The sequence below is a fragment of the Thalassophryne amazonica genome, chromosome 3, assembly GCF_902500255.1.
Source record: "Thalassophryne amazonica chromosome 3, fThaAma1.1, whole genome shotgun sequence".
NCBI lineage: Eukaryota > Metazoa > Chordata > Actinopteri > Batrachoidiformes > Batrachoididae > Thalassophryne > Thalassophryne amazonica.
In genome coordinates, this window is record NC_047105.1 from 77,679,365 (window position 1) to 77,700,975 (window position 21,611).

Here is a 21,611-nt window from a genome sequence, read left to right on the forward strand (position 1 = left end):
TGTGTACAATTGTGACGTATTTGTTTTAGCACATTTAGTCATGGACATGAATATTGTTATTTTGATATGAAACAGGATACCAAATGACCTGCCAGTGGTTTTATATTTGATTTCATTAGTGTGTTTCAGTTGAAATTTACATTTTCAAATTTATGCAGTGTTCATTTACATTTTCAAATAAAACTGTGCTTTTAAGCGGCTTTTGAATTCATTTTTGGGTTTCACATATACCATGCAATTAATCATGATTAATCACAGAAAGTCATTGAGTTAATGTGATTAAGATTTTTTATGTTTGCCCACCCCTAATATATATATATTCTTCTTTGTCTTTCGGCTGTTCCCGTTAGGGGTCGCCACAGCAGATCAATCGTTTCCATCTCACCCTGTCCTGTGTATCTTCCTCTGTCACACCAACCACCTGCATGTCCTCCTTCAACACATCCATAAACCTCCTCTTTGGCTTCCCTCTTCTCCTCCTCCCTGGTGGCTCCATCCTCAGCATCCTTCTCCCTATATACCCTGGGTCCCTCCTCAGCACATGTCCAAACCATCTCAATCCCGCCTCTCTGACTTTGTCTCCAAACCGTCCCACCTTCCCTCTGATATGTTCATTCCTAATCTTGTCCATTCTTGTTACTCCCAAAGAGAATCTCAACATTTTCAGCTCTGCCACCTCCGTCTCTGCTTCCTGTCATTTTGTTAGTGCCACTGCCTCTAAGCCGTACAACATAGCTGGTCCCCTAACCTTAACAATAACCATAACCTTTCCCCTTCACTCTTGCTGATATTCTTCGGTCGCAAATCACTCCTGCCACCTTTCTCCACCCACTCCACCCTGCCTGCACTCTCTTCTTCACCTCTTTACCACACCCTCCATTACTTTGAACAGTTGACCCCAAATATATAAACTCATCTACTTTCACCACTTCTACTCCTTGTAACCGCACTATTCCACTGGGCTCCCTCCCATTCACACACATGTACTCAGTCTTGCTTCTACTGACTTTCATTCCCCTTCTCTCCAAAGCAAATCTCCACCTCTCCAGACTAGACTCAACTTGCTCTCTACTCTCACTACAGATCACAATGTCATCTGCAAACATCATAGTCCATGGGGACTCCTGTCTGATCTCATCTGTCAACCTGTCCATCACCACTGCAAACAAGAAAGGACTCAGAGCTGATCCTTGGTGTAATCCCACCTCCACCTTGAATGAGTCTGTCATTCCGACTGCGCATCTCACCGCTGTCACACTATTCTTGTACATGTCCTGCACTACCCTAACATACTTCTCTGCCACTCCAGACTTCCTCATACAATACCACAGCACTTCTCTTGGCACCCTATCATAAGTCCACAAACACACAATGCAACTCTTTCTGGCCTTCTCTGTACTTCTCCAACAGTATTCTCAGAGCAAACATTGCATCTGTAGTGCTCTTTCTCAGCATGAAACCATATTGCTGCTCACAGATCTTCACCTGTTTTCTAAGCCTAGCTTCTACTACTCTTTCCCATAACTTCATGCTGTGGCTGATCAACTTTATGCCTCTGTAGTTACTGCAGCTCTGCATATCACCCTTGTTCTTGAAAATAGGAACCAGCACACTTCGTCTCCACTCCTCAGGCATCCTCTCACTTTCCAAGATTTTATTAAACAATCTGGTTAGAAACTCTACTGCCATCTCTCCTAGACATTTCCATGCCTCCACTGGAATGTCATCTGGACCAACTGCCTTTCCACTCTTCATCCTCTTCATAGCAGACTCATAGACTCTTTCTCTCCGATTGTTCTGTCTAGTTATTTTCATTAGTTACTTCCTCCAAACCATCAACATGTCTATTAGACCCCATTCCTACCAGGCTGCTCAAGGAAGCCCTACCATTAATTAATGCTTCGATCTTAAATATGATCAGTCTATCTTTATTAGTTGGCTATGTACCACAGGCTTTTAAGGTGGCAGTAATTAAACCATTACTTAAAAAGCCATCACTTGACCCAGCTATCTTAGCTAATTATAGGCCAATCTCCAACCTTCTTTTTCTCTCAGAAATTCTTGAAAGGGTAGTTGTAAAACAGCTAACTGATCATCTGCAGAGGAATGGTCTATTTGAAGAGTTTCTGTCAGGGAGTAGAATTCATCATAGTACAGAAACAGCATTAGTGAAGGTTACAAATGATCTTCTTATGGCCTCAGACAGTGGACTCATCTCTGTGCTTGTTCTGTTAGACCTCAGTGCTGCTTTTGATACTGTTGACCATAAAATTTTATTACAGAGATTAGAGCATGCCATAGGTATTAAAGGCACTGCGCTGCAGTGGTTTGAATCATATTTATCTAATAGATTACAATTTGTTCATGTAAATGGGGAATCTTCTTTACAGACTAAAGTTAATTATGGAGTTCGACAAGGTTCTGTGCTAGGACCAGTTTTATTCACTTTATGCATGCTTCCCTTAGGCAGTATTATTAGACAGCATTGCTTAAATTTTCATTGTTACGCAGATGATACCCAGCTTTATCTATCAATGAAGCCAGAGGACACACACCAGTTAGCTAAACTACAGGATTGTCTTACAGACATAAAGACATGGATGACCTCTAAATTCCTGCTTTTAAACTCAGATAAAACTGAAGTTATTGTACTTGGCCCCACAAATCTTAGAAACATGGTGTCTAACCAGATCCTTACTCTGGATGGCATTACCCTGACCTCTAGTAATACTGTGAGAAATCTTGGAGTCATTTTTGATCAGGATATGTCATTCAATGCGCATATTAAACAATATGTAGGACTGCTTTTTTGCATTTGCACAATATCTCTAAATTAGAAAGGTCTTGTCTCAGAGTGATGCTGAAAAACTAATTCATGCATTTATTTCCTCTAGGCTGGACTATTGTAATTCATTATTATCAGGTTGTCCTAAAAGTTCCCTGAAAAGCCTTAATTTAATTCAAAATGCTGCAGCTAGAGTACTGACAGGGACTAGAAGGAGAGAGCATATCTCACCCACATTGGCCTCTCTTCATTGGCTTCCTGTTAATTCTAGAATAGAATTTAAAATTCTTCTTCTTACTTATAAGGTTTTGAATAATCAGGTCCCATCTTAGGGACCTCATAGTACCATATCACCCCAATAGAGCGATTTGCTCTCAGACTGCAGGCTTACTTGTAGTTCCTAGGGTTTGTAAGAGTAGAATGGGAGGCAGAGCCTTCAGCTTTCAGGCTCCTCTCCTCTGGAACCAGCTCCCAGTTTGGATCAGGGGAGACAGACACCCTCTCTACTTTAAGATTAGGCTTAAAACTTTCCATTTTGCTAAAGCTTATAGTTAGGGCTGGATCAGGTGACCCTGAACCATCCCTTAGTTATGCTGCTATAAACTTAGACTGCTGGGGGGTTCCCATGATGCACTGAGTGTTTCTTTCTCTTTTTGCTCTGTATGCACCACTCTGCATTTAATCATTAGTGATTGATCTCTGCTCCCCTCCACAGCATGTCTTTTTCCTGGTTCTCTCTCTCAGCCCCAACCAGTCCCAGCAGAAGACTGCCCCTCCCTGAGCCTGGTTCTGCTGGAGGTTTCTTCCTGTTAAAAGGGAGTTTTTCCTTCCCACTGTCGCCAAGTGCTTGCTCACAGGAGGTCGTTTGACCGTTGGGGTTTTTTCCGTAATTATTGTATGGCTTTGCCTTACAGTATAAAGCGCCTTGGGGCAACTGTTTGTTGTGATTTGGCCCTATATAAATAAAATTGATTTGATTTGATTTGATTTGATAGCAGCCCTTACTTCTTCCTTACTAATCTCTTGTACTTCCTGATTTACTCTCACCACATCATCCAGCCTTTTCTCTCGCTCATTTTCTTTATTCATCAGCTCTTCAAAATATTCCCTCCACCTTTTCAGCACACACTCCTCACTTGTCAGCACATTACCATGTGCATCTTTTACCACCCTAACCTGCTGCACATCCTTTCCAGCTCTGTCCCTTTGTCGGGCCAATCGGTACAAGTCCTTTTCTCCTTCCTTACTATTCAACTTCTTGTACAGCTCGCAATAAGCCTTTTCCTTCGCTTTTGCCACTTCTCTTTTCGCCTTACACCGCATCATCTTCTACTCCCGTCTACTTTCTTCATCTCTACGACTATCCCAAAACGTTTTCGCCAACCTCTTTCTCCTTATGCTTTCCTGGACCTCTTCATTCCACCACCAAGTCTCCTTGTCTTCCTTCCACTGTCCAGATGTCATACCCAGTACTGTCCTAGCTGTCTCCCTCACCACATCTGCAGTACTTTTCCAGTTGTCCAAAATTGCTTCCCCTCCAACCAGTGCTTCTCTCACCTGCTCACTAAATTTCACACAACAGTCTTCCTCCTTCAGCTTCCACCATATGATCCTTTGTTGAGCTCTCACTCTCTTCTTCTTCTTTACCTCTAAATTCATCCTACAAACAACCATCCTATGCTGTCTAACGACACTCTCTCCTTCCACCACCTTACAGTCTCTGATTTCCTTTAGCTTGCATCTCCTATAAAGAATGTAGTCCACCTGTGTGCACCTTCCTCCACTCTTATATGTTACCCTGTGCTCCTCCCTTTTCTTAAAGTAGGTATTCACCACAGCCATTTCCATCCTTTTTGCAAAATCAACTACCATCTGTCCTTCCCCATTCCTATCCTTGATACCATATCTACCCATTACTTCCTCATCACCTCTGTTCCCTTCACCAACATGGCCATTGAAGTCCGCTCCTATCACCACTCTTTCATGCTTGGGCACACTCTCCACCACCTCATCTAACATACTCCAGAAATCTTCTTCCTCCTTCATCTCACAACCTACCTGTGGGGCATATGCACTGGTGATATTCATCATCAGCCCTTCAATTTCCAACTTCACACTCATCACTCTGTCAGACACGCGCTTAGCCTCCAACACACTTTTAACATACTCTTCCTTTAAAATGACCCCAACACCATTTCTGTTCCTGTCCTCACCATGGTACAACAACTTGTACCCACCGCCGATGCTCCTGCTCTTACTTCCCTTCCACTTGGTCTCTTGCACACACAATATGTCTACCTTTCTCCTCTCCATCATATCAGCCAGCTCTCTACCAGTCATACTACCAACATTCAAAGTCCCTACTCTCATTTCCACCCTTCTAGTTTTCTTCCTCTCCCGCTGTTTGTGGAAACGTTCTCCTCCTCTTCTTCATCGTCTTCGCCCAGCAGTAGCCCAATTTCCACCGGCACCCTGTTGGGCAACAGCACCGGTGACGGACGTTGTTAACCCGGGCCGCGACCGATCCGGTATGGAAATTCGATTCTTAGTCTGCATAGTTGGGTTGGCTTGTTTTACGCCGGATGCCCTTTCTGACGCAACCCTCCTCATTTATCCGGGTTTGGGACCGGCACTCAGAATGTACTCGCTGCACACCCCATGTGGCTGAGTTAATATAAATATATATATATATATATATATATATATATATAAAACATGGCCCTGTGGAAAATAATAAACAATCTCTTCTTCTGTGGTGTTTAATGGCAGTTGGCATCCTTATTATTGCTTGCTGCCACCTTCTGCATCAGTCCGTTGTACCAGTACTAAATCCTCTCGATGAGTCCAGTGTCATTCAAATATTTAAAAATCCAACACTTTGCCCTCTCACTTGACCTCAGTATGACGAGATATATTTTGCCTACATGCCAAAATTGGCTCGCATCAGTTGTATTTTTCTTTTTTTATTTTGGCAAATTTCATAGATTGTGGTACAGCTGATGCACAGGATTTGTACTTTTTAATGTTACTATTTATTTACTAATTGTTGTGTGTGTGTTGGCCTGTGGGGTTTTCCTGGTGACTGGCATACAGTGAGGCAAATATGTATTTGTTCTCATCCTCCAAACATGGCAATTTGAGTTGATACCAAAAAACTCTACTTTTGTCTCATCTGACCACGTGACCTTCTTCCATGCCTCCTCTGGATCATCCAGATGCTCACTGGCAAACTTCAAACGGGCCTGGACATGTGCTGGCTTGAGCAGGGCGGCCTTGCGTGCCCTGAAGGATTTTAAATCATGACAGCGTAGTGTGTTACTAATGTAATCTTTGTGACTGTGGTCCCAGCTCTCATCAGGTCATTGACCAGGTCCTCCCGTGTAGTTCTGGTCAATAACCTGATGAGAGCTGGGACCACAGTCACAGCTCTCATCAGGAGAGGAGGCCTTCCACTTTCTAATAATTACCCCAACAGTTCTTGCCTTCTTACTAAGCTGCTTGCCTGTTGTCCTGTAGTCCATCCCAGCCTTGTGCAGGTCTACAGTTTTGTCCCTGGTGTTCTTAGGTAGCTCTTTTGTCTTTGCCATGGTGGACAGGTTGGAGTGTGATTGGTTGAGTGTGTGAACAGGTGTCTTTTATACAGGTAACAAGTTCAAACAGGTGCAATTAATACAAGTAAAGAGTGCAGAATAGGAGGGCTTTTTAAAGAAAAACTAACAGGTCTGTTGTGAGAGCCAGAATTCTTGCTGGTTGGTAGGTAGTCAAATACTTATTTCATGCAATAAAATGCAAATTAAGTATTTAAAAATCATACAATGTGATTTTCAGAATTTTTTTTAGATTTTCTCTCTCACAGTTAAAGTGTACCTACGATAAAAAAAATTGCAGACCTCTCCATTTTTTGTAGGTGGGAAAACTTGCAAAATTGACAGTGTGAAAATGTGAAATGTAAATAAAAACAGAATGCAATGATTTGCAAATCCTCTTCAACCTATATTCAATTGAATACAGCACAAAGACAAGATATTTAATGTTCAAACTGATAAACCTTATTGTTTTTGTGCATATATTTGCTCATATTGAAATGGATGCCTGCAACACGTTTCAAACAAGCTGGGACAGTGGTATGTTTACCACTGTGTTACATCACCTTTCCTTCTAACAACACTCAATAAGCGTTTGGGAACTGAGGATGCTAATTGTTGAAGCTTTGTAGGTGGAATTCTTTCCCATTTTTGCTTGATGTACGACTTCAGTTGTTCAACAGTCCGGGGTCTCCATTGTCGTATTTTGCGCTTCATAATACGCCACACATTTTCAATGGGCGACAGGTCTGGACTGTAAGCAGGCCAGTCTAGTACCCGCACTCTTTTACTACGAAGCCACACTGTTGTAACATGTGCAGAATGTGGCTTGGCATTGTCCTGCTGAAATAAGCAGGGACGTCCCTGAAAAAGACGTTGTTTGGATGGCAGCATGTGTTGTTCCAAAACCTGGATGTACCTTTCAGCATTGATGGTGCCATCACAGATGTGTAAGTTGCTCATGCCATGGGCACTAACACACCCCCATACCATCACAGATGCTGGCTTTTGAACTTTGCGCTGGTAACAGTCTGGATGGTCTTTTTCCTCTTTTGTCTGGAGGGCACGACGTCCATGATTTCCAAAAACAATTTGAAATGTGGACTCATCAGACCACAGCACTGGCCCAGAGAAGGCGGCGGCATTTCTGGATGTTGTTGATGTATGGCTTTTGCTTTGCATGGTAGAGTTTTAACTTGCATTGTCGATGTAGCGATGAACTGTGTTAACTGACAATGGCTTTCTGAAGTGTTCCTGAGCCCATGTGGTAAGATCCTTTTCACAGTGATGTCGGTTTTTAATGCAATGCCGCCTGATGGATCGAATGTCACGGGCATTCAGTGTTGGTTTTCGGCCTTGCTGCTTACGTGTTGAAAGTTCTCCAGATTCTCTGAATGTTCTGATTATATTATGGATTGTCGATGATGGAATCCATAAATTCCTTCCAATTGAACATTGAGAAACATTGTTCTTAAACTGTTGGACTATTTTTTCACGCAGTTGTTCACAAAATGATGATCGTCACCCCATCTTTGCTTGTGAACGGCTGAGCCTTTTGGGGATGCCCCTTTTATACTCAATCATGACACTCACCTGTTTCCAAATTAACCTGTTCACCTGTGGAATGTTCCAAACAGCTGTTCTTTGAGCATTCATCAAATTTCCAGTCTTTTGTTGCCCGTGCCCCAGCTTTTTTGAATTGCGTTGCAGGCATCCATTTCAAAATGAGCAAATATTTGCACAAAACAATAAAGTTTATCAGTTTGAACATTATATATCTTGTCTTTGTGGTGTATTCAATTGAATATAGGTTGAAGAGGATTTGCAAATCATTGTATTCTGTTTTTATTTACAGTTCACACAATAACCTGACTTCATTGGAATTGGGGTTGCAATTTTGTTTCTTGATGGTGAAACTGCAGCTTCTTAACAGGCCCCTGATTATGTGTCTATGTCCAGTATTTGTCAATAAATGCGTGTGTAATGTTGGGAATGTTACACAAAATTTGGCCCTCAAAATGCAGGCAGTAGTGTTTCAGAGGGTTATAAATTAAAACATTTTCAGTGGGAGGATGCCCCGGTTCCCCCTACCATACTCGCACCTGCAGTGGTCGCTGCACAGCATGCTGCAGGAGAACTTTTCCCATAGCCACGCAGCGAGTGCTGGGGGAAAGTTCTCCCCAGTCCACACCAGAGAACCTTTGTGTATTGTTCCTCAGAAAAGGCACATTATGAGGAACAGAAAAAACTGTACGGTGTGAAACGGTGGAAGATTCTCTTTTCTTGTCCACAGCAAAAGACAAGAGTCCCGGTAGCAACTTTAATCAGCAGAGAGGTGAGTCACGAACGACATCTTTAAATGGCTTTGACGGAGGTTGACAAATAAATTGTGGATCCGCTGCTTCTAAATCAGAACCATGTTGAGAAATGACAATTTTCTCACTACAGAGCCTCAAAAAAAATAAAAAACATAACAGCCAATCTACAGTGTCAATTTTTTTCAGGCAGCAGCTTAATGGGCCGTTACGCTCTTAAAAGGCTAACGAGGACCCCGCTTATGTGCATGTAATTTCTTAGTTTTTTTTATTTTTAATTAATTTGCTAAATAAATAAATACAACTTTTTCATGTTGTCATTATGGGATGTTATGAGTAGAATTTTGATGGAAAAAGTATATTTATTCAATTTTGGAATAAAGCTGTAACGTAAAATGCGGAAAAAGTGAAGCGCTGTGAATACTTTCTGGATGCACTGTATGTGCCAAGTACTGATCTATGCCTCAATTGGGTACATAGCAGATGTATCAAAGTGATTTTTGAAGAAATTAATGTGGAAAAGCCACACTTCCAGGAACATCACCAGAAAAAAGATTATAATAGGTTTTCCAAAGGAAAAGACTCGTGACTCCTGGTGTTATCCCCCGCTGGCCAAAGACCTGAAGAGGGATTAAGTCATGGTGATTTTCGTCCGTCCGTCCATCCATACCAAAAAGCATTCTGAAATCACTCTCATATTTTTAGGAGGAATTTTGTGAAACTTAGTACAAGTCTTTGTCAATAAGCATATTATATTGTTCGAGTTGGGGTCCATTTTACTCAAGTTATGGCCCTTGATTAGTAAATCAAGACTGTCAGTTTCATGAGTGGGAGCCTGCATTCTGAAATCAACTCCTTTCACAGTTTTAGGATAAATTTCTTTAAACATTTTGGCAGAGTTATGGCCCTTGATTAACAAACGTAGACATTGCCAGTTTCATGAGTTGGTGTCTGCATTCTGAAATCAATTATCACATACTTTGAAATGTCATCAGAATGCAGCAAGCACTTTTACCAAAGCAGCATTTGCCAGCGGGGGATACTGTGCTCTCAGAGCACTCTTGTTATAAAAGATGTAGCTATTGAGGTGGTTCCTTCCTTCAGGTACCTTGGTGTTCCTGTGGATAACAGACTGGACTGGAGGGAGAACACTAGTGCCATCTTTCCAAAGGTCCAGCCTAGACTGTTCTGCAGGAAGTCCCAGTCTTTTAATGTCAGCAGGTCAGTCCTGTATGTGTTTTATCAAAGTGTTTTAGCACATGCTGTTTTTTATGCCAGTGTTTGTGTTGGGAAAGTGTAGGAGCACGGACCCACAACAGGGGGCGCAAATGAACGGACAATGGAGTAAGTCAAAATAACAACGCTTTACTGTTGTGAATGTGCACAACGAATACAACCAATTACAGAAATGGACAACAGTCAATACACATAAGTGTCGTGTGGGCAGGCTCGAAGATAGGAGACGCCTCTCCAAGGTAAGACCGGAACCACACGGCTTCCTCCGCCACAGGACCCCGGGAATACTGGAGCCGCCAAGTCCCAAACTCCCAGGTGGCCACTGCCTCCGCGTGTCGGACCTGGTACTGCTGGCGAGGGAAAAGAACAGTTAGATGGGGGCGCGTTTGCACCCAGAACTCCGAACGGCAGGAAAGGTACCTCCACCTCTCGTTGGAACAGTAATCCAATAAACTAGCTCAGTCAAAAATATATACTCTGTATGCTTCGATATGTTACCTCTCCGGTAGAAACGATATCTCGGCGATGAGGTGGAGATGCCGTCCTGCTGATATACCCCAGTGATAATTGCCGTCAGCTGTCTCAGGTGATGGGTGACAGCTGTTACCGAGGCTGCTCCTGGGGCGGCGGCGCCCTCTGGTGCCTGGAGCCCGCACTCCAGGCAGGGCGCCCTCTGGTGGTGGTGGGCCAGCAGTACCTCCTCTTCAGCGGCCCACACAACAGTTTGTTGGCGATGGGGCTTGAGATCAAGATCAATAAATTGATAATGAGGGTAGAATCTATTATTGGTTTGAATTCTGCCTCACGAGAAATGGTTATGAAGACAAGAATGGATTTAAAACTGAGGTGTATCATGCAGCATGAGGATCACCTGATGTACTGTTTTTAGTGAGCTGATTAGCTCTTGTAGTGATAGACTTATTATGCCCAGATGCTTTTAGAGAGATTCAGGAAGTCCTTCACTGCAGTGAAGTTTTTTTAACCCTTTAATGGTCAAGTTAACCGTATGGTAGAACGTATCTACTACATTCTGCTGAAAAATGTGAGGATATTAAAGGCTTAATGTGCATGTTGATGCTCATGATAATGGTGGTGATGATGATGATGTGGTGATCTTGTAGCAAGTGGTAAGGGCACTTGCCTTCAAAATAGAAAGTTCTTGCTTCAAGACTACCTTTTCTTCATGTCACACGCAGTTGTGTTCAGGAATGGTATCTGACTAAAACAAAAGTCAAATCAACATGCAGATCCATAGCAGATCTGCTGTGGCTACCCTGAGCATAAAGGGAGAAGATGTTTTCTGTTCATGTGTTTTGGACTTAATTGCTACTGTCTGAGACGTGTTTTCTTGGCTTGTTGTCTGTCCTGTGTGTAAGGGTGACATTGAGTTTCCTCCCTAGGTGATTCATAAAGAATTTCATACAGTATAGTTTCAGAAGTTTTGTTCACATACATTTGTTTTTAAATGTATACTCAACAAAAATATAAACGCAACACTTTTGGTTTTGCTCCCATTTTGTATGAGATGAACTCAAAGATCTAAAACTTTTTCCACATACACAATATCACCATTTCCCTCAAATATTGTTCACAAACCAGTCTAAATCTGTGATAGTGAGCACTTCTCCTTTGCTGAGATAATCCATCCCACCTCACAGGTGTGCCATATCAAGATGCTGATTAGACACCATGATTAGTGCACAGGTGTGCCTTAGACTGCCCACAATAAAGGCCACTCTGAAAGGTGCAGTTTTGTTTTATGGGCGGGGGGATACCAGTCAGTATCTGGTGTGACCACCATTTGCCTCATGCAGTGCAACACATCTCCTTCGCATCATCCGTGAAGAGAACACCTCTCCAACGTGCCAAACGCCAGCGAATGTGAGCATTTACCCACTCAAGTCGGTTACGACGACGAACTGGAGTCAGGTCGTGACCCCGATGAGGACGACGAGCATGCAGATGAGCTTCCCTGAGACGGTTTCTGACAGTTTGTGCAGAAATTGTTTGGTTATGCAAACCGATTGTTTCAGCAGCTGTCCGAGTGGCTGGTCTCAGACGATCTTGGAGGTGAACATGCTGGATGTGGAGGTCCTGGGCTGGTGTGGTTACACGTGGTCTGCGGTTGTGAGGCTGGTTGGATGTACTGCCAAATTCTCTGAAACAACTTTGGAGATGGCTTATGGTAGAGACATGAACATTCAATACACGAGCAACAGCTCTGGTTGACATTCCTGCTGTCAGCATGCCAATTGCACGCTCCCTCAAATCTTGCGACATCTGTGGCATTGTGCTGTGTGATAAAACTGCACCTTTCAGAGTGGCCTTTTATTGTGGGCAGTCTAAGGCACACCTGTGCACTAATCATGGTGTCTAATCAGCATCTTGGTATGGCACACCTGTGAGGTGGGATGGATTATCTCAGCAAAGGAGAAGTGCTCACTATCACAGATTTAGACTGGTTTGTGAACAATATTTGAGAGAAATGGTGATATTGTGTATGTGGAAAAAGTTTTAGATCTTTGAGTTCATCTCATACAAAATGGGAGCAAAACCAAAAGTGTTGCGTTTATATTTTTGTTGAGTGTATTTATAGACAAACCCTGTCAGTCTCTTTTGTAAGTGAAAATGTGATGAACACAGATCTGGTAAATCTTTATGGAAGTACAAAAGTTCATTCGAGTTTCACTGATTAATAATTAGGAAGTGATTGGCATTCCTTTTCAAATGAACAGTTGTATGGCCGGACACATAGACAGAGTGAACAGTGTGGTCTTTTTCTCCCTTCCTTCTGCCTGTCACCAGCTGAGTCTGCCAGGTTTTATTTCCTTTCAAATCAGTGCTGGGAACTAGAGCCCGACCGATATGGATTTTTTGAGGCCGATGCCGATAATGATATTTGGATGAAAAAAAATGCCGATAATCAATAAATCGGCTGATTTGGCGATAGCCGATAAATCAGCCGATATTATTATTATTATTATTAGATTTTTAAATGAATAAAATGTTCTTTTTTGGACCCTTACCAAAAAGGTATGAGCTAAAAGCTGAAATACAATTTACAAGTTATTTACAATTTAGTAAAGCTTGGTCCCAGGTGTTGTATACGACGGCGTCAGCCCCAGAGGGTTAATGGCGAATGGCAGTAATTCCCAGAACCCTTCCGGATGACCAGTGAATCTGAATGTTTCAACCTCTTAGCAGTAAACGAAAGTTTTTCATGCTGCAAATAAGGTCTACACAACGTGGGCTTAATAAAAAGTGTGACAGACGCAATGAAGCTCATTTGACACATTACTACATAAACTGAGTTAATCAAACTGAGTTGAACTGAAACGGGACAACTGTGGGGTGAATGTAATCACAAGTTATTACAAACAACATCCTTATAAACTTACTTGTATGCTTTTGTCAGCCGATCAGTGCAGTGTGACGGCGAACTACGGGGGCTGGTGATGAACACATTTAAGCAGGGGTGTAAGCAGCTCTCAGTTGAATAGAGTCAGAGCTCCATCTACTGGACAAACGGTGCAAGGACATTTTACATTGCCGACACAAACATTATTTCAGTAACTGTTCTGTTTATGAAAAATTATAGGTGTTTTATCTGCAAAATTTCGGCCGATAGTACTTTGAAAAGGGCTTATATCGGCCGATAATATTGGCCGGCCGATATATCGGTCGGGCTCTACTGGGAACAATCTATTTCTGTTTCCCAACAATATTCCCTACACAGTATTCTTCTTGCTCTTGTATTTCACAGCTGGTGTCTAAATAATGATTGCAAAAATAATATATTTACTAGTACGTTGCCTGTGGGGATCCACGGGCTATAGATTGGGTAGTGTTTATAAAATAGGTAGCTGACATTTTTCAAGGATAGTAATAAATTGTGCAAAGTTTGTATAATGAGTTGGAATGGTGTGTGATTCCAGAATGGTTTTAGAAACTTGAACCTCATCAGTTTTTAGAAGAACTCAACCCTTTTATTTCCTGATTAATTATGTAATTTTAATGTTAATTTACTGTCTTAATGTATTTATAAATTGTTTAGGTTCTTGTTATCATATACACACAATTATTATTAATATTTTTGTTGTTGTTATTTGTTACTTGTATTTGTTGTTTGATTTAAATGGACCACAATGGAAATAAGTGTTTTCACTTTCTTGTGTCATACATGTATAGATTGAACTTACTAATTAAAATCACACACTCACACTTTTAATATATAGATGATTTACCGCCCCCGGTGAATTGCTGTGTGAGTCCAGAATGTAAGTGTCGTGATTCAGCAGCACGAAATATACATTAATTTATTGGTTTGTGATATTGTGACGAAAAGCACCTTTTCGTCACGGCAGCACAAATTCATTCTAATTAATTCCGTGATGACTGCATGAAATTAAAAGTGAAGCGGGGGCGTTGGAGGTGGTTATGGTTAGGGTTGGGGGAAGGAGTAGGGTTAGGTTATAGTTAAGGTTAGGGTTGGGGGTAGGAGTAGGGTTAGTAATAGTGAGTTAAAAAAAAAAAACGTCACGAAAATTTGACTCGTCACAGGAGCACGAAAAAAAAGTGAGACTGGGCTGAGATGCGAGCATTGTCACCTTGTACAAAAACAAAGGAGACAGAAGTGACTGCAATAATTATTCAGGCATCTCCCTTCTCAGCACTGTTGGGAAGGCCTTCGCCCGAGGTGCCTTAAAGAAGTGTGTGCGTCTGTGTGGGAAGGTAGTTTTGTAAAACAGTTGTTCTCATTGATCTGTTCACAGACAGATCCAGTTCACAGGAAAGAAAATGCAGGAGTGAGCTGTGGGACTTTGGAAAACATTGTTTTGCAGTCACATGACCACTGTGTACTTTCCTGTGTTCACAGGGGAGCTGACACAGAGTTTCATACAGCAAAGCTGCGACAGTGATTGACACTTAACACTTGATCAGGTAAAACCAGTTTATTTTTATGTTAAAATTAAACAACAATCTGACTGAAAACCTCCTATTCAAAATATTTCTGTCATGTGCAGATATGTACTGTAACATTGTAGGATCTGGAAAGCACAGAATAAAAAATAAAATAAATAAATCAATGCTTACATTAATTTTGGTATCAAGAAAACAAATGCATAGACATAAAACCCATGTTAGTAGCATTCTTCTTGTGTTTACCAATCTGTGATATCAACACAAATGTTAATATGTGTGTTTAAATCACATATGGTTTTTGTCTTTTGAAAGGTGCTACATTAGGACAGTTATGCCACCTCCAGCTGATATTGTGAAGGTGGCAATTGAGTGGCCTGGTGCTAATGCACAGCTTATCGAAATGGACCAGGTATGTTGTGTTGTCAAAATATTGTAACATGAAATTTTATATATATATATATATATATATATATATATATATATATATATATATATCAAATCAAATCAATTTTATTTATATAGCGCCAAATCACAACAAACAGTTGCTCCAAGGCGCTTTATATTGTAAGGCAAGGCCATACAATAATTACGGAAAAACCCCAACGGTCAAAACGACCCCCTGTGAGCAAGCACTTGGCAACAGTGGGAAGGAAAAACTCCCTTTTAACAGGAAGAAACCTCCAGCAGAACCAGGCTCAGGGAGGGGCAGTCTTCTGCTGGGACTGGTTGGGGCTGAGGGAGAGAACCAGGAAAAAGACATGCTGTGGAGGGGAGCAGAGATCAGTCACTAATGATTAAATGCAGAGTGGTGCATACAGAGCAAAAAGAGAAAGAAACACTCAGTGCATCATGGGAACCCCCCAGCAGTCTAAGTCTATAGCAGCATAACTAAGGGATGGTTCAGGGTCACCTGATCCAGCCCTAACTATAACCTTTAGCAAAAAGGAAAGTTTTAAGCCTAATCTTAAAAGTAGAGAGGGTGTCTGTCTCCCTGATCTGAATTGGGAGCTGGTTCCACAGGAGAGGAGCCTGAAAGCTGAAGGCTCTGCCTCCCATTCTACTCTTACAAACCCTAGGAACTACAAGTAAGCCTGCAGTCTGAGAGCGAAGCGCTCTATTGGGGTGATATGGTACTATGAGGTCCCTAAGATAAGATGGGACCTGATTATTCAAAACCTTATAAGTAAGAAGAATAATTTTAAATTCTATTCTAGAATTAACAGGAAGCCAATGAAGAGAGGCCAATATGGGTGAGATATGCTCTCTCCTTCCAGTCCCTGTCAGTACTCTAGCTGCAGCATTTTGAATTAACTGAAGGCTTTTCAGGGAACTTTTAGGACAACCTGATAATAATGAATTACAATAGTCCAGCCTAGAGGAAATAAATGCATGAATTAGTTTTTCAGCATCACTCTGAGACAAGACCTTTCTAATTTTAGAGATATTGCGCAAATGCAAAAAAGCAGTCCTACATATTTGTTTAATATGCGCATTGAATGACATATCCTGATCAAAAATGACTCCAAGATTTCTCACAGTATTACTAGAGGTCAGGGTAATGCTATCCAGAGTAAGGATCTGGTTAGACACCATGTTTCTAAGATTTGTGGGGCCAAGTACAAAAACTTCAGTTTTATCTGAGTTTAAAAGCAGGAAATTAGAGGTCATCCATGTCTTTATGTCTGTAAGACAATCCTGCAGTTTAGCTAATTGGTGTGTGTCCTCTGGCTTCATGGATAGATAAAGCTGGGTATCATCTGCGTAACAATGAAAATTTAAGCAATGCCGTCTAATAATACTGCCTAAGGGAAACATGTATAGAGTGAATAAAATTGGTCCTAGCACAGAACCTTGTGGAACTCCATAATTAACTTTAGTCTGTGAAGAAGATTCCCCATTTACATGAACAAATTGTAATCTATTAGATAAATATGATTCAAACCACCGCAGTGCAGTGCCTTTAATACCTATGGCATGCTCTAATCTCTGTAATAAAACTTTATGGTCAACAGTATCAAAAGCAGCACTGAGGTCTAACAGAACAAGCACAGAGATGAGTCCACTGTCTGAGGCCATAAGAAGATCATTTGTAACCTTCACTAATGCTGTTTCTGTACTATGATGAATTCTAAAACCTGACTGAAACTCTTCAAATAGACCATTCCTCTGCAGATGATCAGTTAGCTGTTTTACAACTACCCTTTCAAGAATTTTTGAGAGAAAAGGAAGGTTGGAGATTGGCCTATAATTAGCTAAGATAGCTGGGTCAAGTGATTGCTTTTTAAGTAATGGTTTAATTACTGCCACCTTAAAAGCCTGTGGTACATAGCCAACTAATAAAGATAGATTGATCATATTTAAGATCGAAGCATTAATTAATGTAGGGCTTCCTTGAGCAGCCTGGTAGGAATGGGGTCTATAGACATGTTGATGGTTTGGAGGAAGTAACTAATGAAAATAACTCAGACAGAACAATCGGAGATAAAGAGTCTAACCAAATACCGGCATCACTGAAAGCAGCCAAAGATAACGATACGTCTTTGGGATGGTTATGAGTAATTTTTTCTCTAATAGTTAAAATTTTATTAGCAAAGAAAGTCATGAAGTCAATACTAGTTAAAGTTAAAGGAATACTCGGCTCAGTAGAGCTCTGACTCTTTGTCAGCCTGGCTACAGTGCTGAAAAGAAACCTGGGGTTGTTCATATTTTCTTCAATTAGTGATGAGTAGTAAGATGTCCTAGCTTTACGGAGGGCTTTTTATAGAGCAACAGACTCTTTTTCCAGGCTAAGTGAAGATCTTCTAAATTAGTGAGACGCCATTTGCTCTCCAACATACAGGTTATCTGCTGTAAGCTGCGAGTTTGTGAGTTATACCACGGAGTCAGGCACTTCTGATTTAAGGTTCTCTTTTTCAGAGGAGCTACAGCATCCAAAGTTGTCTTCAGTGAGGATGTAAAACTATTGGCGAGATACTCTATCTCACTTACAGAGTTTAGGTAGCTACTCTGCCCTGTGTTGGTATATGGCATTAGAGAACATAAAGAAGGAATCATATCCTTAAACCTAGTTACAGCGCTTTCTGAAAGACTTCTAGTGTAATGAAACTTATTCCCCACTGCTGGGTAGTCCATCAGAGTAAATGTAAATGTTATTAAGAAATGATCAGACAGAAGGGAGTTTTCAGGGAATACTGTTAAGTCTTCAGTTTCCATACCATAAGTCAGAACAAGATCTAAGATATGATTAAAGTGGTGGGTGGACTCATTTACATTTTGAGCAAAGCCAGTTGAGTCTAATAATAGATTAAATGCAGTGTTGAGGCTGTCATTCTCAGCATCTGTGTGGATGTTAAAATCGCCCACTATAATTATCTGAGCCAAGCACTAAGTCAGACAAAAAGTCTGAAAATTCACAGAGAAATTCACAGTAACGACCAGGTGGTCGATAGATAATAACAAATAAAACTGGTTTTTGGGACTTCCAGTTTGGATGGACAAGACTAAGAGTCAAGCTTTCAAATGAATTAAAGCTCTGTCTGGGTTTTTGATTAATTAATAAGCTGGAATGGAGATTGCTGCTAATCCTCCGCCTCCGCCCGTGCTACGAGCGTTCTGGCAGTTAGTGTGACTCGGGGGTGTTGACTCATTTAAACTAACATATTCATCCTGCTGTAACCAGGTTTCTGTAAGGCAGAATAATCAATATGTTGATCAATTATTATATCATTTACTAACAGGGACTTAGAAGAGAGAGATCTATGTTTAATAGACCACATTTAAATGTTTTAGTCTGTGGTGCAGTTGAAGGTGCTATATTATTTTTTCTTTTTGAATTTTTATGCTTAAATAGATTTTACTGGTTTGTGGTGGTCTGGGAGCAGGCACCGTCTCTACAGGGATGGGGTAATGAGGGGAGGGCAGGGGGAGAGAAGCTGCAGAGAGGTGTGTAAGACTACAACTCTGCTTCCTGGTCCCAACCCTGGATAGTCACGGTTTGGAGGATTTAAGAAAATTGGCCAGATTTCTAGAAATGAGAGCTGCTCCATCCAAAGTGGGATGGATGCCGTCTCTCCTAACAAGACCAGGTTTTCCCCAGAAGCTTTGCCAATTATCTATGAAGCCCACCTCATTTTTTGGACACCACTCAGACAGCCAGCAATTCAAGGAGGACATGCGGCTAAACATGTCACTCCCGGTCCGATTGGGGAGGGGCCCAGAGAAAACTACAGAGTCCAACATTGTTTTTGCAAAGTTACACACCGATTCAATGTTAATTTTAGTGACCTCCGATTGGCGTAACCGGGTGTTATTACTGCCGACGTGAATTACAATCTTACCAAATTTACGCTTAGCCTTAGCCAGCAGTTTCAAATTTCCTTCAATGTCGCCTGCTCTGGCCCCCGGAAGACAATTGACTATGGTTGCTGGTGTCGCTAACTTCACATTTCTCAAAACAGAGTCACCAATAACCAGAGTTTGATCCTCGGTGGGTGTGTCGCCGAGTGGGGAAAAACGGTTAGAAATGTGAACGGGTTGGCGGTGTGCACGGGGCTTCTGTTTAGGGCTACGCTTCCTCCTCACAGTCACCCAGTCGGCCTGCTTTCCCGGCTGCTCGGGATCTGCCGGAGGGGAACTAACGGCGGCTAAGCTACCTTGGTCCGCACCGACTACAGGGGCCTGGCTAGCTGTAGGATTTTCCAAGGTGCGGAGCCGAGTCTCCAATTCGCCCAGCCTGGCCTCCAAAGCTACGAATAAGCTACACTTATTACAAGTACCATTACTGCTAAAGGAGGCCGAGGAATAACTAAACATTTCACACCCAGAGCAGAAAAGTGCAGGAGAGACAGGAGAAGCCGCCATGGTAAACCGGCTTAGAGCTAGTAGCTGCGCTAAGCTAGTGGATTCCTAAAAACACACGAAGTGAATAATGTGTAAATAATTTAGAGGTGATTCAGCAGAGGGGGTGCTTTAGTTAAGGCACGTGAAGATTACACTGTGAAACAAATCGTTATCTAGATCAATCTAACTGCGCAGATTAAACAGCTAACAGATACAGCAAAACACCACTGTGCTCCGGAACAGGAAGTGATACAATACCGCAGTGAGAGCCAACCACTATATATATGGACTCAGTGTCCCTGTTTACATGCACACTAAAAACTCAATTGCTGTATGATTATTGGCTGTTATCTGATTATAAAGTGGCCATATAAACAGCAAAATCCGATATGCTTTATCCGATTATGAGAAATTAGATTAATACACCTGGACGTCTCCCAGATTCTCTGATTTCTCCAGTGCATGTATATACCATTAATCTGATTTATTTCATTCATTACATTTGTGTCTGTATAAAAGCAATTGCCAGTCACATTTCCACAGGTACAACAGGATGCATTGCTGTCTCGATGGGGCTTGTAGTATCCTTCATCAGATCACAAAGTCAGTGTTGTATAAAGTAACGGAAAATCACACTTAAGTAAAAGTACAGATACCCATTAAAAAATGACTTTGGTAGAAGCTCAAGTCACTGATCGAAATGCTACTCAAGTAAAAGTCTTGAAGTATCTAGTATTTATTGTACTTAAGTATGACAAGTAATGTACAACTAAATATACTCAAGTATTGAAAGTAAACGTACAAGTAAATGTTAATAATCAAAAACGGACAGATTTTTTTTTTTATATATAAAGTTTATCTATGTTGGGAAAGTGTAGTGACACGGACCCACAACAGGGGGCGCAAATGAACGGTCAATAGATGAGCCAAAAAGTAACAATTTAATGTTGTGAATGTGCACAACGAACATACAGACAATCACAGAATATCATAACAGTCAATACACAGAGGTGACGTGTGGGCAGGCTTGAGGATAGAAGACGTCTGTCCTGAGAAGAGCCGGAACCACACGATTTCCGCCGCCCCAGAACCTGGTGAATACTGGAGCCGCCAAGTCCCGAATTCCCAGGTGATCACCGTCCCCGACTGTCGGATCTGGTACTGCTGGCGAAGAACAAAGACAGTCAAGTGTGGGTGTGTGTACACCCAGTAACAACAACGGTGGGAATGCCACCTCCACCTCTCATTCAATATGTTGCAGCGGTCTCAGCTGAAAAGGAGCGCCGTCTTGCACAGCTTCCTCACAAACGACCGGTTCTCCTGCAAATTCTCACAATAACAGAGTTACAAATCTCACAAAAAAGGCTGAGAGTATTACCTCCTATGAAGTATGATATCTCGGCAATGAGGTGGAGATGACGTCTGGTCTTTATGGAGTGAGATGATGTTGAGTAGATGGGTGACAGCTGTCAAGAGGTAATGAGCGACAGCTGTCACCCCCGGCTGTGTCCATGGTGGCAGCGCCCTCTCGTGCCTGAAGCCCGCACTTCAGGCAGGGCCCCCTCTGGTGGTGGGCCAGCAGTACCTCCTCTTCTGGCGGCCCACACAACAATCTAGGCTTGTAAATGACTGGTACTATTAGTCAAAATACTGAAAATTGTGCACATCACACAAAAACACTTCAGAAACAAGGTTTCAAAACCTAAACGAGAGTAGGCTACTCACTAGGTGTTCACAGGAAACATTTATTTATTTCTATATATATTTATTTATTTTCATTGTTACATGGTTTTATCTTTTCTGTTGTGTTTTGTTTCATTAGGTTCTTTTTGTCTCTTTCTCTAAAATTGTATTAAAACATTATTAGTCTGTTATTATTGACTATTATTGTCTATTATGTAGACTATTATTGTTGTTGCTATTATTAAT

At 41.6% G+C, this 21,611-nt stretch overlaps 1 protein-coding gene across 1 annotated transcript in view; it reads left to right on the forward strand.

The window, feature by feature from the left end:
- The window catches only part of elmo2 (engulfment and cell motility 2), a 132,792-nt gene that overhangs the window by 9,599 nt on the left and 101,582 nt on the right, over positions 1-21,611 (forward strand). The window contains exons 2-3 of the mRNA XM_034166893.1: positions 14,805-14,861; positions 15,156-15,252. Of these exons, the coding sequence (XP_034022784.1) occupies positions 15,175-15,252 (78 nt within the window). The 5' untranslated portion in view covers positions 14,805-14,861; positions 15,156-15,174. The remainder of the gene's footprint in view (positions 1-14,804; positions 14,862-15,155; positions 15,253-21,611) is intronic.